This window comes from Portunus trituberculatus, chromosome 19 (genome assembly GCF_017591435.1).
Source record: "Portunus trituberculatus isolate SZX2019 chromosome 19, ASM1759143v1, whole genome shotgun sequence".
In the NCBI taxonomy this organism is placed as follows: domain Eukaryota; kingdom Metazoa; phylum Arthropoda; class Malacostraca; order Decapoda; family Portunidae; genus Portunus; species Portunus trituberculatus.
In genome coordinates, this window is record NC_059273.1 from 14,020,590 (window position 1) to 14,035,732 (window position 15,143).

Consider the following 15,143-nt stretch of genomic DNA (forward strand, 5'->3'; position numbering starts at 1 on the left):
GTGGTGATATGGGCCCTAATATGGGTACCACTATAAATGAAATTACCTGCGCTGCTAATGGGTGGAAGCTGAAAAGCGTTTCCAATACTCTTCAGTTATACCTACAGGCGCTATATACTATAACACGAAACAAAAATGCTTAATTTTATATCTGATCACCATTATAAGTTCCGTCTTGGCCACTCAACTGGTGATCTTACTTTCCTTACTGATTCTTGGTCGTGTTCTTTTAGGATGAAAAATTTCGCTATTACCTTAAACATATCAAAATTATCTGACAAAGCTTAACTCAAACCTAGAATCTACAAACTATCCACCTATTGCTTCGCTATTTTTTCACCCCCCAGTCCCTCCCTTCTCTCTCTCTCTCTCTCTCTCTCTCTCTCTCTCTCTCTCTCTCTCTCTCTCTCTCTCTCTCTCTCTCTCTCTCTCTCTCTCTCTCTCTCTCTCTCTCTCTCTCTCTCTCTCTCTCTCTCAACCTATCTATCTATCTATCTCTGACAGCTTACAGAGTTGTTACATCTACATTACATGGTATAACAGTAAATAACAGGCTAAAGCTTATATTGTGTTCCCCAGCTTAAAGCCTTTCTCTATATATAAATATATACACTTTTATGGTCGGCCATTCTTCAACAGCCATTCATTCACAAACACTTTGAGCTCCAGTAGCACCTTCAAAATCTGTCTGTGTTGTTAACAGGGTGTTCCACCAACCCACATAATGATCTGGTTTATGATCTGGCCAGTGGTGCCATGTCCGACGCCTGGGTTGTAGCAGCTCACTCAGAGGCAGAGCGACTGCTCGTGCGGTGACTTGAGCCACAAGGCTGCATGACTCGCTATCTTCAACGTTTGTTTCACCTAAACTATATAATATTCCGATCTTACAAACTGCATAACACATCCCTCCTCCCGCAGCCTCGCCGCAAAAGTCTTTTTTACTATTTGCCACATTTTGTCCACCTTTTTTAATGCAAGAGTTAGCCACTGATTTCAAATTTTCATTGTTTTTATTTAGTTAGTTTTTTGTGTGTGGGTAGCGAAGGGTGAAATCTATAACTTGCTGTCTGTTTTTGCTTTAATTCTTCCGGCTGTGTGTAGCAAGGCAGTGTTACCTTCACTTCTTGTTTGTTCGGCATGAAGAGGATGAGCATGGCCAAGATAAAGCAAACATGGAATTTGTTGTTACTAAAGAATAGTTTATTTATTAAATGGGTTAAGACAGGTGTAGTGCATGACACATGCCCGCTGCTGGGCGGCGGCGGGCTGCCTCAGCCACAGCCTGCAGCAGGGAAGGGTGCGAAGGGCGTGCCCATCACCGCCTGCCGGCCTCTTTCATGAGGGCAGAGATGCCGAGCAGCGAGTTGATGAGTTCAGAGTTGCGTTTGTAAGGGAGACCTGCGGCGGCGTCCTGCGGAGCGTGGACCACCTTCAGGATGCGTGCCGCCAGGGAGGCCACTGCATGTGTGGGCGTGGGGCGGAGAGTACACTGTCATTATACGAGTGTAGCATAAACTGGCGTATGTATACAGGTGTATTATGGGAGGGATACGTGGCAAGACTGGAGACTTGGAGGGTGTTTAGTACACACACACACACACACACACACACACACACACACACACACACACACACACACACACACACACACACACACACACACACCTCACGTTCAGGGACATGAAGCTGCTGCCCCTGGGTGAGGAGGCCAGCAAGGACCACCAGCACCAGCACGGTCATGAACACATCGCTGCGCATCCTGCAAGGGAACAAGCTGCTTGAGGAGAGGCTGGCTGGGGGGTGGGGGGCACCACCCACTGTCTGGGAGGGAGAGGTTGGAGGCGGGAAGGGGAAGGTCTGTCTGTCCTTAGTGGTCAAAGGCATCGAATCTTTGGTGTTGTTTGTTGTTTGTTTGTTTGTTTGTTTGTTTGTGACCTTGAGGTGAAGAGTTTGTGTTCCTTGTACAAATGTTCAGGTTTGTGTGTGTGTGTGTGTGTGTGTGTGTGTGTGTGTGTGTGTGTGTGTGTGTGTGTGTGTGTGTGTGCAGACAGACAGCTGGCTGTGAACACACTTGCTCTGTGGGCAGGTGGGTAAGATGGCAGGCAGGCAGGTAAAGTAGTTAGGGCAAGGCTGGCGATGGAATGATGCTGGTGGCAGCTGCTGCCCAATATATATGTATCACGCCTCTTCCTCCCCGCCCCTCACAGCCTGCCACCAAGCCCCCTCCCCAGCGGCACACACGCGGCAGGGAAGTGTTTGTATTGAGTGTTTAGTGGAAGACAACCACTGAAAAGAACTGGCTGGCGGAATTAACGAGTGACAGACACCGGCTCTTAATAAATTTTCTTCGCGAATGTCTGTCTCTTATATGCATTGCGTTGCCTCATTAAAAGGAAAAACATTACTTTTAGGTTTTCTTTGATGTTTTTTTTGTATATATAAAATATGCATTTTATTTTATTTTTTTAATTAATCTATTTATTTGTTTTATTCTATTTTATTTTTATTAGTATCATTTATTCATTTTATTTATTTATTTATTTATCCATTATTTTTTTTTAACTGTTGGAATAATTCATGTATTTATCTGAGAATAAAATCACTTGTCTTCCAAAATGAAGGAAACTCTGTTGACATGGTTTAAGATGAGGAACATCACTCTATCTTGTTCACTCTCGATGAACGACTAACTAAACTGACTCACCCGATAGCAGCAGGCAACACGCGTTACATGTATGGTCTGTAGGTGAACAGATGACAGGTGCAAGACTGACAGGAACATGGGTGGCAGGTGTATAGATGACAAACATATGGATGACTTGTCGGCCTACAGAAAGTGTATGGATGACTAGTGTATGAGGGACAGGTGTAAAGATAATAGCTGTATGGATGAAGAATGTACGAGTAACAGGTGCATGAATGACATCAGGTGTATGAGAGAACAATGCAAAAAATGTTATAATCACTCTAGCCAAAGATAGAAGGATATTATTTATTTGTGTAATTTTTCTACTTAAATATTGTGTTCACTAGCTTCAGGACATTCAAACATCAGTTCATGAAACATACGAATCAAGAGTGAGGTTATTGTTTTAAGCCAAGCCAATAGTGTACATATTATTGTTCTAAGCCAGGCACCTTATACATATTAAGATCACATTCCAACACTTTTACTCTGAATAATACTTCCATCATTGAAATAAAACTAACAGGAATTATATTAAAAAATTTGTATATGAGGAAAATCACAAAAAATGAGATATTATTGTTTATGCCTGCAATAAATTCACTCTAAGCACATGAAAGGCAAACACTCGCGAAGAAAACGAATTGAAAGCTGCAGCCATTGTTATTAATTCATTCCGCTTCCCAGTTCTTTACAGTGGTTGTTTTCCACTAAACACTCAATACACACACTTCCCTGTCGTGTAAGTACCGCGGGGGAGGGGGCGGGTGGAACGCTGTAAGGGGCGGGAGGAAGGGGCGTGCGACATAAATACTGGGCAGCAGCAGCCACCAGCATCATTCCATCGCCAGCCTTCCCCTAACTACCTTACCTGCCTGCCTGCCATTTTACCCACCTGCCCACAGAGCAAGTGTGTCCACAGCCAGCTGTCTGTCTGCATACACATACACACACACACACACACACACACACACACACACACACACACACACACACACACACACACACACACACACACACACACACACACACACACACACACACACACACACACACACACACCTGAAGGCCTGTACAAGGAACACAAACAAACAAACAAACAAACACCAAACCACACCAAACAGTCGATGCCTCTGACCACTAAGGACAGAGAGACCTTCCCCTTCCCGCCTCCCGCCACTCCTTCATAGACAGTGGATGGTTCCACCCTCCCCAGCAAGCCCCACCTGACGTAGCTTGTTCCCCTGCAGGATGCGCAGCGGTGTGTTCGTGGCCGTGCTGGTGCTGGTGGTCCTCGCTGCCCTCCTCACCCAGGGACAGCAGCTTCATGTCCCGGAGCGTGAGGTGTGTGTGTGTGTGTGTGTGTGTGTGTGTGTGTGTGTGTGTGTGTGTGTGTGTGTGTGTGTGTGTGTGTGTGTGTGTGTGTGTGTGTGTGTGTGTGTGTGTGTGTGTGTGTGTACTAAACAGCCTCCAAGTCTCCAGGTGAAGTGCCCCGCCAGGTATCCCTCCCATAATACACCTGTATACATACACCAGTGTATGCTACACTCATATAATGACAGTGTACTCTCCGCCCCACGCCCACACAGGCCGTGGCCACCCTGGCGGCACGCATCCTGAAAGTGGTCCACGCTCCGCAGGACGCCGCAGCAGCTCTCCCTCACAAACGCAACTCTGAACTCATCAACTCGCTGCTCGGCATCTCTGCGCTCATGAACGAGGCCGGCAGGCGGTGATGGCCGCGCCCTTCGCTCCCTTCAAACAGACCTGTTCATTTTAACACATCTCGCATCACATATTTAATGAATAAACATTAAATACAGTTATATGATAAATACTTGTTTTTCCTATCTTGACCATGCCCCTCCTCATGATGACCAGCAAAGGGTATGACAATGCCGACTCTTCCTTGCCTTTAACATTTCTTGTCGCTCCTCAGTGTTATCTTTTCTTCACTGGGACACGGATATCAGAGGCCACTTAAAGTAGCCCCTTCACGGTTCCCTCATTATCCTTGTTTGTCATCCAAAGTTGCCCAAATTTCGTACCAGTGTTCTTTAGACCTCTAAATTTTTTACCGTCTCGTTTCAACTTCGGTCTCTATGAGATTAAAGTAGTCTGTCCTTTATATCTGTTTTGTAACTTATAACTCATGAAGAAAAAACTTTGACCATTCAACTTGAAAAGGAAGCACATCCTGACTCATATTTGGATCTCAAACTACGTATAGCTCCACTTCCTCCTCAGGATCCTCCAAGGCAGAGGTGTCTGGCATATTGCTTCCACTGGTTGTGAGATCTGAGAATTAATATTATTTTGATATTTCATGAAATAATTAATACATCTCTCAAAGATCCATCTTTGTGAGTTGAACACATAACACAGTCTGGAATGGAGGCTTACGTTCATTCCTCACTGCTTTTCTCCTGCTGTGGTTTAGACCATTCTCAAAACGGTAGATCTAAATCCCCTCGTGACTGACATCAGGCCAAACATTACACCTTCTCTGGCATAAATCTTTGGAAGGCTTATGAGCCTAGTAAGGTCCCTCCTTTAATTTCTATGATTATGTGCCTCGGTGCTAACACTTTTCGCAGTCAAACTCTTAACTCCGTCAACATCTATCTTTCCTTCCTCCTTGAAAGTTACTTAAATCTAACACGCTCCTAAAACAGACGACTGATTCAACCCTTCAAAAACCGCCTTGCGTTTCTTTTAATATTATGCCCTTCGCAAGGTTTTCGACCTGTCGGTAACAGGAAGATTGTGACACACCTACCATGGTACCCATGTTCTAGGTGGACGTAATTCCCTTACACCAAGGATGCACTTGGGTGGTGATATGGGCCCTAATATGGGTACAACTATAAATAAAATTACCTGCGCTGCTAATGGGTGGAAGCTGAAAAGCGCTTCAATACTCTTCAGTTATACCTACAGGCGCTATATGCTATAACACGAAACAAAAATGCTTAATTTTATATCTGATCACCAATATAAGTTCCGTCTTGGCCACTCAACTGGTGATCTTACTTTCTTAATGATTCTTGATCATCTTCTGTGAAGATAAAAAGTTTCGCTATTCCCTTAAACATATCAAAATTATCTGATAAAGCGTGACACAAACCTAGAATCTTCAAACTATCCACCTAGTGCTTCGCTATTTTTTCAGACCCCCGCCCCTCCCTTCTCTCTCTCTCTCTCTCTCTCTCTCTCTCTCTCTCTCTCTCTCTCTCTCTCTCTCTCTCTCTATCTATCTATATATATATATATATTTCTATGTATCTATTTCTAATAGCTTACAGAGTTGTTACATCTACATTACATGGTATAACAGTAATAACAGGATAAAGGTTATATTGGTAGTGTTCACCAGCTTAAAGCCTATCTCTCTATATAAATGTATACAGTTTTATGGACGGGCAAGTTTCAGCAACCATTCATTCACAAAAACTTTGAGCCCCTAAACAGTAGCACCTTCAAAATCTGTCTGTGTCGTTAACAGGTTTTCCACCAACCGAAATAAGTGTTTATGAACTGGCGCTGGTTGTGCCATATCCGACACTTTGGCTGAAGAGGCTCACTCAGGACACAGCGACTGCTCGTGCGATGACTTGAGCCACAAGGCTGCATACCTCGCTATTTTCACTGTTTGTTTCACCAAAATTCTATACTATTTCGCTCTTACAAACTGCATAACACACCCCTCCTCCTGCGGACTCGCCCAAAAGGCTTTTACTTTTTGCCACATTTTGTCCACCTTTTTAATGCAAGAGTTAGCCACTGATTTCAAATTTTCATTGTTTTTATTTATTTATTTTTGTGTGTCCGTAGCGAAGGGTGAAATCTATAACTTGCTGTCTGTTTTTGCTTTAATTCCTCCGGCTGTGTGTAGCAAGGCAGTGTTACCTTCAATTCTTGTTTGTTTGGCATGAAGAGGATGAGCATGGCCAAGATGAAGCAAACATGGCATTTGTTGATACTAAAGAATAGTTTATTTATTAAATGGGTTAAGACAGGTGTAGTGCATGAGACATGCCTGCTGCAGAGAGGCAGCGGCCCACCTCAGCCACAGCTTGCAGCAAGGAAGGCTGCGAAGAGCGTGGCCATCACCGCCTGCCGGCCTCGTTCATGAGGGCAGAGATGCCGAGCAGCGAGTTGATGAGTTCAGAGTTGCGTTTGTGAGGGAGACCTGCAGCGGCGTCCTGCTGAGCGTGGACCACCTTCAGGATGCGTGCCGCCAGGGTGGCCACGGCCTGTGTGGGCGTGGGGCGGAGAGTACACTGTCATTATACGAGTGTAGCATACACTGTTGTATGTATACAGGTGTATTATGGGAGAGATACGTGGCGAGACACTGCACCTGGAGACTTGGAGGCTGTTTAGTACACACACACACACACACACACACACACACACACACACCTCACGTTCGGGAACATGAAGCTGCTGCCCCTGGGTGAGGAGGGCAGCGAGGACCACCAGCACCAGCACGGCCATGAACACACCGCTGCGCATCCTGCAGGGGAACAAGCTGCTTGAGGAGAGGCTGGCTTTGGGGTGGGGGGCACCACCCACTGTCTGGAAGGGAGTGGTTGGAGGCGGGAAGGGGAAGGTCTGTCTGTCGTTAGTGGTTAGAGGCATCGACTCTTTGGTGTCGTTTGTTGTTTGTTTGTTTGTTTGTTTGTTTGTTTGTGACCTTGAGGTGAAGAGTTTGTGTTCCTTGTACAGATGTTCAGGTTTGTGTGTGTGTGTGTGTGTGTGTGTGTGTGTGTGTGTGTGTGTGTGTGTGTGTGTGTGTGTGTGTGTGTGTGTGTGTGTGTGTGTGTGTGTGTGTAAACAGACAGCTGGCTGTGGACACACTTGCTCTGTGGGCAGGTGGGTAAGATGGCAGGCAGGCAGGTAAGGTAGTTAGGGCAAGGCTGGCGATGGAATGATGCTAGTGGCTGCTGCTGCCCAATATTTATGTCTCACGCCTCTTCCTCCCCGCCCCTTACAGCGTTCCACCTCGCCCCCTACCCCGCGGCACACACGCGGCATGGAAGTGTTTGTATTGAGTGTTTAGTGGAAGACAACCACTGAAAAGAACTGGCTGGCGGAATTAACGAGTGACAGACACCGGCTCTTAATAAATTTTCTTCACGAATGTCTGTCTCTTATATGCATTGCGTTGCCTCATTAAAAGGAAAAAATTACTTTCAGGTTTTCTTTGATGTTTTTTTTTTTATATATAATATGCATTTTATTTTTTTATTTAATTAATCTATTTATTTATTTTATTCTACTTTATTTTTATTTGTATCATTTATTCATTTTGTTTATTTATTTATCCATTATTTTTATTACTGTAGGAATAATTCATGTATTTATCTGAGAATAAAATCACTTGTCTTCCAAAATGAAGGGAAACTCTGTTGACATGGTTTGAGATGAGGAACATCACTCTATCTTGTTCACTCTCGATGAACGACTAACTAAACTGACTCACCCGATAGCAGCAGGCAACACGCGTTACATGTATGGTCTGTAGGTGAACAGATGACAGGTGCAAGACTGACAGGAACATGGGTGGCAGGTGTATAGATGACAAACATATGGATGACTTGTCGGCCTACAGAAAGTGTATGGATGACTAGTGTATGAGGGACAGGTGTAAAGATAATAGCTGTATGGATGAAGAATGTACGAGTAACAAGTGCATGAATGACATCAGGTGTATGAGAGAACAATGCAAAAAATGTTATAATCAATCTAGCCAAAGATAGAAGGATATTATTTATTTGTGTAATTTTTCTACTTAAATATTGCATTCACTAGCTTCAGGACATTCACACATCAGTTCATGAAACATACGAATCAAGAGCGAGGTTCTTGTTTTAAAAGCTAAGCCAATAGTGTACATATTATTGTTCTAAGCCAGGTACCTTATATGTTTTAAGATCACCTTCCAACACTTTTATTGAGAATAATACTTCCACCATTGAAATAAAACTAACAGGAATTATATTAAAGAATTTGTATATGAGGAAAATCACAAAAAATTTGATATTATAGTTTATGCCTGCAATAAATTCACTTTATGCACATGAAAGGCAGACATTCGCGAACAAAAGGTATGGAAAGCTGCAGCCTTTGTTATTAATTTATTCCGCCGCCCAGTTCTTTTCAGTGGTTGTCTTCCACTAAACACTCAATACACACACTTTCTTGCCGCGTATATACCGCGGGGAAGGGGCGGGTAGCAGGCTGTGAAGGACGGGGAGGAAGGGGCGTGAGACATAAATATTGGGCAGCAGCAGCCACCAGCATCATTCCATCGCCAGCCTTGCTCTAACTACCTTACCTGCCTGCCTGCCATCTTACCCACCTGCCTACAGAGCAAGTGTGTCCACAGCCAGATGTCTGTCTGCATACACACACACACACAGATAGATAGATAGATAGATAGATAGTGGTTAGAGCGCTGGCTTCACAAGCCAGAGGACCGGGGTTCGATTTCCTGGCCGGGTGGAGATATTTGGGTGTGTCTCCTTTCACGTGTAGCCCCTGTTCACCTAGCAGTGAGTAGGTACGTGATGTAAATCGAGGAGTTGTGACCTTGTTGTCCCGGTGTGTGGTGTGTGCCTGGTCTCAGGCCTATCCGAAGATCGGAAACAATGAGCTCTGAGCTCGTTCCGTAGGGTAACGTCTGGCTGTCTCGTCAGAGACTGCAGCAGATCAAACAGTGAAACACACATAAACCGCGTAGTGTAGTGGTTAGCACGCTCGACTCACAATCGAGAGGGCCGGGTTCGAGTCCCGGCGCGCCGAGGCAAATGGGCAAGCCTATCAATGTGTGGCCCCTGTTCACCTAGCATTAAATAGGTACGGGATGTAACTCATGGGGTTGTGGCCTCGTCTTCCCGGTGTCTGGAGTGTGTTGTGGTCTCAGTCCTACCCGAAGATCGGTCTATGAGCTCTGAGCTCGCTCTGTAATGGAGAAGACTGGCTGGGTGATCAGCAGGCGACCGTGGTGGTGAAAAAATTACACCTGAAGGTCTGTACAAGGAACACAAGTCATACTCTTCACCTCAAGGTCACAAACAACAAACAAACAAGAAAAAGCACCAAACAGTCGATGCCTCTGACCAATAAGGACAGAGAGACCTTCCCCTTCCCGCCTCCCGCCACTCCCTTCCAGACAGTGGGTGGTGACCCCCTCCCCCCAGCCAGCCCCTCCTGACGCAGCTTGTTCCCCTGCAGGATGCGCAGCGGTGTGTTCGTGGCCGTGCTGGTGCTGGTGGCCCTCGCTGCTCTTCTCACCAAGGGGCAGGAGCTTCATGTCCCCGAGCGTGAGGTGTGTGTGTGTGTGTGTGTGTGTGTGTGTGTGTGTGTGTGTGTGTGTGTGTGTGTGTGTGTGTGTGTGTGTGTGTGTGTGTGTGTGTGTGTACTAAACAGCCTCCAAGTCTCCAGGTGCAGTGCCCCACCAGTTATCCCTCACATAATACAACTGTATATATACACCAGTGTATGCTACACTCGTATAATGACAGTGTACTCTCCGTCTCACACCCACACAGGCCGTGGCTGCTCTGGCGGCACGCATCCTGAAGGTGGTCCACGCCCCACAGGACGCCGCTGCAGGTCTCCCTCACAAACGCAACTCTGAACTCATTAACTCGCTGCTCGGTATCTCTGCACTCATGAACGAAGCCGGCAGGCGGTGATGGACCCGCCCCCTTCGCGGCCTTCCCATTCCTGCTGCAGGCTGTGACTGAGACGGGCCGCCGCTGCCGCCGTGTCTCATGCACTACATCTGTCTTAACACTTTCAATGAATAAACTATATGGCAGCAACAGCAAATATTAGGTTTTCTTTGACTTTTTCATGTTCTTTGTCTGTATTCGAAACAATGCACAGAGCCAAACTAACGCGAACAAGGAGTCCTGGAGTTTACCCCCCGCCAAAAAAAAAAAAAAAAAAAAAACAGATTGACATCACTAGTTAAATTTTGCATCTGAAAGTTGAATGCAATGTGAGAGAAAGTAGAAAGTCTTGTAGGGATGGGGGGGATGGGAGGGCAGCAGTATAGCGAAACGTGCAATTTTTTGGAGAAAGTGAGAGAGTTTGAAGGTAGTCAGTTGGAGGAGAGTAGTTGATGAGGTGAAATGCTTTTGATTCCATGTTGTTCAACAGAGTGGGTTGTGAAGTGTACTGGACATCAGCGGAAAAGCCCCTCTATACTGAGTTATCAAACATTTTATCGAAAGGCAAGGTGTGTAGTTTCTGGTTTTGATTACCAGTAAAGCACAGACCAAGAATGTTCAGTGTTCAGGAGGAAAACAGTTACGGCTGACTGAAGTGGTGAACTAGACTTAGAAGACCATTGATGAATTAATAGAAAGAGAGTATAGTATATAGAACCTAGTATATGGAACCCTTAAGAACACCACACTAATAGACTTAAGAAAGGAAGAAGGTCCATCTACCGAAGTAATAGAGAGGTTAGAAAAGAAACTTGAAATGATGTTACAGAGAAGGAAAGAAGGATTAGTAGTTTGAAAATGAAAGCTTTGCGTCAATCTATTACAATCTCATTTCTATGTTTGAGGCAACATCGAAACTTTTAATCCTTAAAGAGTCAGTAAGGCAGGAAGGATCACCACTACAGCAGCCACGACGAAACCAAAAACTAGCAACCAGATATACCTATTTTTGTTCTCCTTGGCCAGTGCCATTCCTACATATTAGAAAAAAGTCTTCCTGTCACGGATGTATTAAAAAAAAAAAAAACATACATGGGCAGCATTTCAAATTATTATTTTTTTCCTTTCTAGGTACCAATTAAATTCCAAAAGCAGGGATTCTCAATCCCTTTCTCGCTAAGAACACCCTGAGTAAATCAAATCATCTACACGAACCACCAGTAATCTGAAATCGAACAGAGTGTTAATTTAGAGAGTGAAAATATTACTAACTCAACATGTAATGGTAGCGCAAAGGATATTATTAGATCACCAATTTAAGTACTCCTGGAATGTTAGTCTAGTGACTGACACTAACTCATTATGCAATGGTACTGCAAAGGACATTATTACATCAGCCATCTAAGTATTCTTAGAAATCTTGTGAACCCCTGGGAGTTTGCGAACAATAAGTTGAAAACCCTTGTGATAAAATATAAATAAAAAATAATGAGTAAAATTCAATAAATCAGTCAATAAATAATCATATAAATAAAGAAATAATCGCTAGAATAAAGAACATATATATATATATATATATATATATATATATATATATATATATATATATATATATATATATATATATATATATATATATATATGAATTCAGTTTTCTCTCACTGGGACAAATTAAGCAATACAAAATTTGAATCTTAACCATCACTCACACACACACACACACACACACACACACACACACACACACACACACACACACACACACACACACACACACACACACACTTAATCAGCATCTATAAAATGAAAAATAAGACAACACACACACACACACACAGCATCACCTAATGTCCAACTAAAAAAGGCCAACTCAAGCTCTCTCTCTCTCTCTCTCTCTCTCTCTCTCTCTCTCTCTCTCTCTCACACACACACACACACACACACACACACACACACACACACACACACACATCACCTTATATCAAAGGAAAAACAACACACACACACACACACACACACACATCACCTTATATCAAAGGAAAACAACTTATACACACACACACACACACACACACACACACACACACACACCTTATATCAAAGGAAAAACAACTTATACACACACACACACACACACACACACACACACACACACACACACACACACACACACACACACCATCTTATATCAAAGGAAAACAACTTATACACACACACACACACCACCTTATATCAAAGGAAAAACAACTTATACACACACACACACACACACATCACCTTATATCAAAGGAAAACAACTTATGTACACACACACACACACACACACACACACACACACACAGACACACACACACACACACACACACACACACACACACACACGTTAACATAAATACAACAAATCAAGTACACAGACACACACACACACACACACACACACACACGTTAACAAATACAACAAATCAAGTACACACACACACACACACACACGTTAACATAAATACAACAAATCAAGTACACACACACACACACACACACACACACACACACACACACACACACACACACAGACACACACGGTAAAACACAGTAAATCGTGCTACATAATGGACGGAAAGAGTCAGGAAGGGAAGGGAAGGGAAGGGAAGGCAGCTCGGAGGTTCCCGCCATCGTGACGTCACTGCCTGGGCTAGGGTGGGAGGCTGGCTGGCTGATGACGTCACGGCCCTGGCCTGGGCCGGCCCGGTCTGTCGGGCTCATATAAGTTTCGTAAATAATTTTGAAAATGACCCCTCGAATAAACGCCGCCAGACCTGAATGCTTTACATATTCTTACTTGGCACATACTTTAATATACACCAAAAATAGAAAGAGACTCCAAACTCCAATAATATTAAATTCTTTTTAAAAGAACTACAAATAAAATGTTGGAACATTGACCCATCCTCAAAAAAATTAAGCGTCCGCCCATGCTCACTTCAAAGGAATGAAACATACTTTGAATTCTATGAACAGTCTTTTCCAACACTTTAGAGTGAGTTAGAACTAGAAATAAATAATTCACAAGGATAGCAACAAAACTACTACTGGAAAATTAGCACCTTTAGAAAACAATTCTACTCTCCACCAGTTCCACTGATCACGCAAGGGAAACACTTAAACAAACATCAACTATTTTTTAAAATCAACAACTTGATACTGGCTCAAACAAAATTTTTTCCTGGACGGTCCTGAAAATTTGGCACAAAAAGAATGCCAAAAACAATATGCTGTACATCATACACGCACGAAAAACACTTCAAACGCAACAAAATACTTGTACAAAGCATCAAATCTCACTATTGAGCCCAAATAACCTGTCCAGGAATTACAGAAAATAGTCCTGGATCCTGGGTGGGGGGGAAAGCTAGGGTAGGCATATTCAAAATGGCGGCGGGGGTTGTGGAGGGAACCTCCTCCTCTTGTACCTCACTTAAACCTTCACCAAACTTAAATCTGGCCATGACAGATGTATCTCAATAGCTGATATGAAAGCTTAGTAACGCAGCTGCATATTGTGGTAAGACAGATCTATAATAGTGAGAGATAAGGCATGAAAAGGCTGGTAAATGTGGGATGCGAGATGGCGGCTGTGTCTGTGGTCGGGTGGATCCTCCCTCTCTGCCTCATACAAAAACCATCACCAAACTTAAACCTGGCCATGGCGGCTGTGTCTCAATGCTGGATATGATAGCTTAGTGGTGCAGTTACATATGGAGGCATGACAAGCCTATAATAGTGTGAGATAAGACAGATAATGCTTGATGAAATAGAAGGGGGGGGGAAAGTGGCGGGAGTGGGGGGGAGACTTGTTTACATTAGCGAGTGTTCATGTTAGGATGCTTTCAATGACCTGGTGGGGTTGATACAGTGTGTGGTGTTGGGGGAAAAGTTAGGTATGACGAGTCGACATCGCCAGTACTAGGTCACTCACTAATTATCAGGTTACATAAGGTTAAGTGAGCCACGTCAATATACCCCCGCCCACAACCTAGCCTTCCCTCACCTTACACTGCCAATAACACACACACACACGATAAAAAAAAATATGAGTGTGTGTCCCTTGTTTTTCGTTACACAAGTGGTAAAGCAGTGAATGTGTAAATATGTACAGTACATGTACCTACGTACTTGTGTATATGTGTGCGTGTGTGAGTATATAAGTATGTGTGTATGCATATATGAGCATTGCCACACACAACACCTTACCTCTCAGAGACCAGTATATCTTGTAATAACACTCCCGAATCTCCACAAATAACACAATAAGTACACGTCCACCACACTTGCAATTTCCACACTGAGCTCTCCACTTGTTACTAGCTAGGGACTAGGGTTCCCGCCTAGCCACCCACCGGTCACGTGATGCCGCCTAGCTCTGTCATTGGCTGGAGATCTTAGACAGTGTTTTGATTGGTGAAAAAGTGTGCACAAGTTACACATGTTATGAAAACACACACACACACACACACACACACACACACACACACACACACACACACACATGTATTGTAAAGAGAGATTGGTTTATGTTATAACGTCGCAAAATTATGGGCATATAGCGCTGGAAAGGTATTTTCAAACGTAGCGAATATACATACATACATATATACATACACACATACATACACACATACATACACACATACATACATACATACATATATGCAAACGTAAATATAATAATAATAAGGCAAAGGTTTTCAATCTTTTTCTCGTTACGAATCCCT

General features: G+C 43.7%; 3 protein-coding genes and 1 long non-coding RNA gene across 7 annotated transcripts; 2 read left to right on the forward strand and 2 right to left on the reverse strand.

The window, feature by feature from the left end:
- Positions 1 to 1,223: 1,223 nt before the first annotated feature.
- On the reverse strand, positions 1,224 to 2,138 carry LOC123506253. The gene is made up of 3 exons (XR_006675389.1): positions 2,075 to 2,138; positions 1,669 to 1,762; positions 1,224 to 1,461 (listed from the first exon to the last, which is right to left on the reverse strand). It is a non-coding gene; the product is annotated as an uncharacterized LOC123506253 (long non-coding RNA).
- Positions 2,139 to 3,526: 1,388 nt separating this feature from the next.
- LOC123506206 (pigment-dispersing hormone 2 peptides-like) lies at positions 3,527 to 4,515 on the forward strand. Of its 2 annotated transcripts, none has more exons than XM_045258130.1 (3): positions 3,527 to 3,599; positions 3,940 to 4,033; positions 4,279 to 4,515. In XM_045258130.1, exons 2-3 carry the CDS (start codon positions 3,941 to 3,943, stop codon positions 4,423 to 4,425), a joined length of 240 nt encoding a protein of 79 aa, XP_045114065.1. In that variant the 5' UTR covers positions 3,527 to 3,599; position 3,940; the 3' UTR covers positions 4,426 to 4,515. The 2 variants fall into 2 exon arrangements, with proteins under 2 accessions (XP_045114065.1, XP_045114066.1); XM_045258131.1 differs by having other exon boundaries at positions 3,527 to 3,595.
- Positions 4,516 to 6,661: 2,146 nt separating this feature from the next.
- Positions 6,662 to 14,718, reverse strand: LOC123506294 (pigment-dispersing hormone 2 peptides-like). 3 transcript variants are annotated; one of them, XM_045258256.1, is made up of 3 exons: positions 14,623 to 14,718; positions 7,115 to 7,208; positions 6,662 to 6,945 (listed from the first exon to the last, which is right to left on the reverse strand). In XM_045258256.1, the coding sequence occupies exons 2-3, from the start codon at positions 7,205 to 7,207 to the stop codon at positions 6,799 to 6,801; spliced, it is 240 nt and encodes a 79-aa protein (XP_045114191.1). In that variant the 5' UTR covers position 7,208; positions 14,623 to 14,718; the 3' UTR covers positions 6,662 to 6,798. The 3 variants fall into 3 exon arrangements, with proteins under 3 accessions (XP_045114191.1, XP_045114190.1, XP_045114192.1); XM_045258255.1 differs by lacking the exon at positions 14,623 to 14,718 and adding an exon at positions 7,553 to 7,678; XM_045258257.1 differs by lacking the exon at positions 14,623 to 14,718 and adding an exon at positions 7,557 to 7,639.
- On the forward strand, positions 8,995 to 10,525 carry LOC123506295 (pigment-dispersing hormone 2 peptides-like). The gene is made up of 3 exons (XM_045258259.1): positions 8,995 to 9,071; positions 9,932 to 10,025; positions 10,249 to 10,525. The coding sequence occupies exons 2-3, from the start codon at positions 9,933 to 9,935 to the stop codon at positions 10,393 to 10,395; spliced, it is 240 nt and encodes a 79-aa protein (XP_045114194.1). The 5' UTR covers positions 8,995 to 9,071; position 9,932; the 3' UTR covers positions 10,396 to 10,525.
- Positions 14,719 to 15,143: the final 425 nt, after the last annotated feature.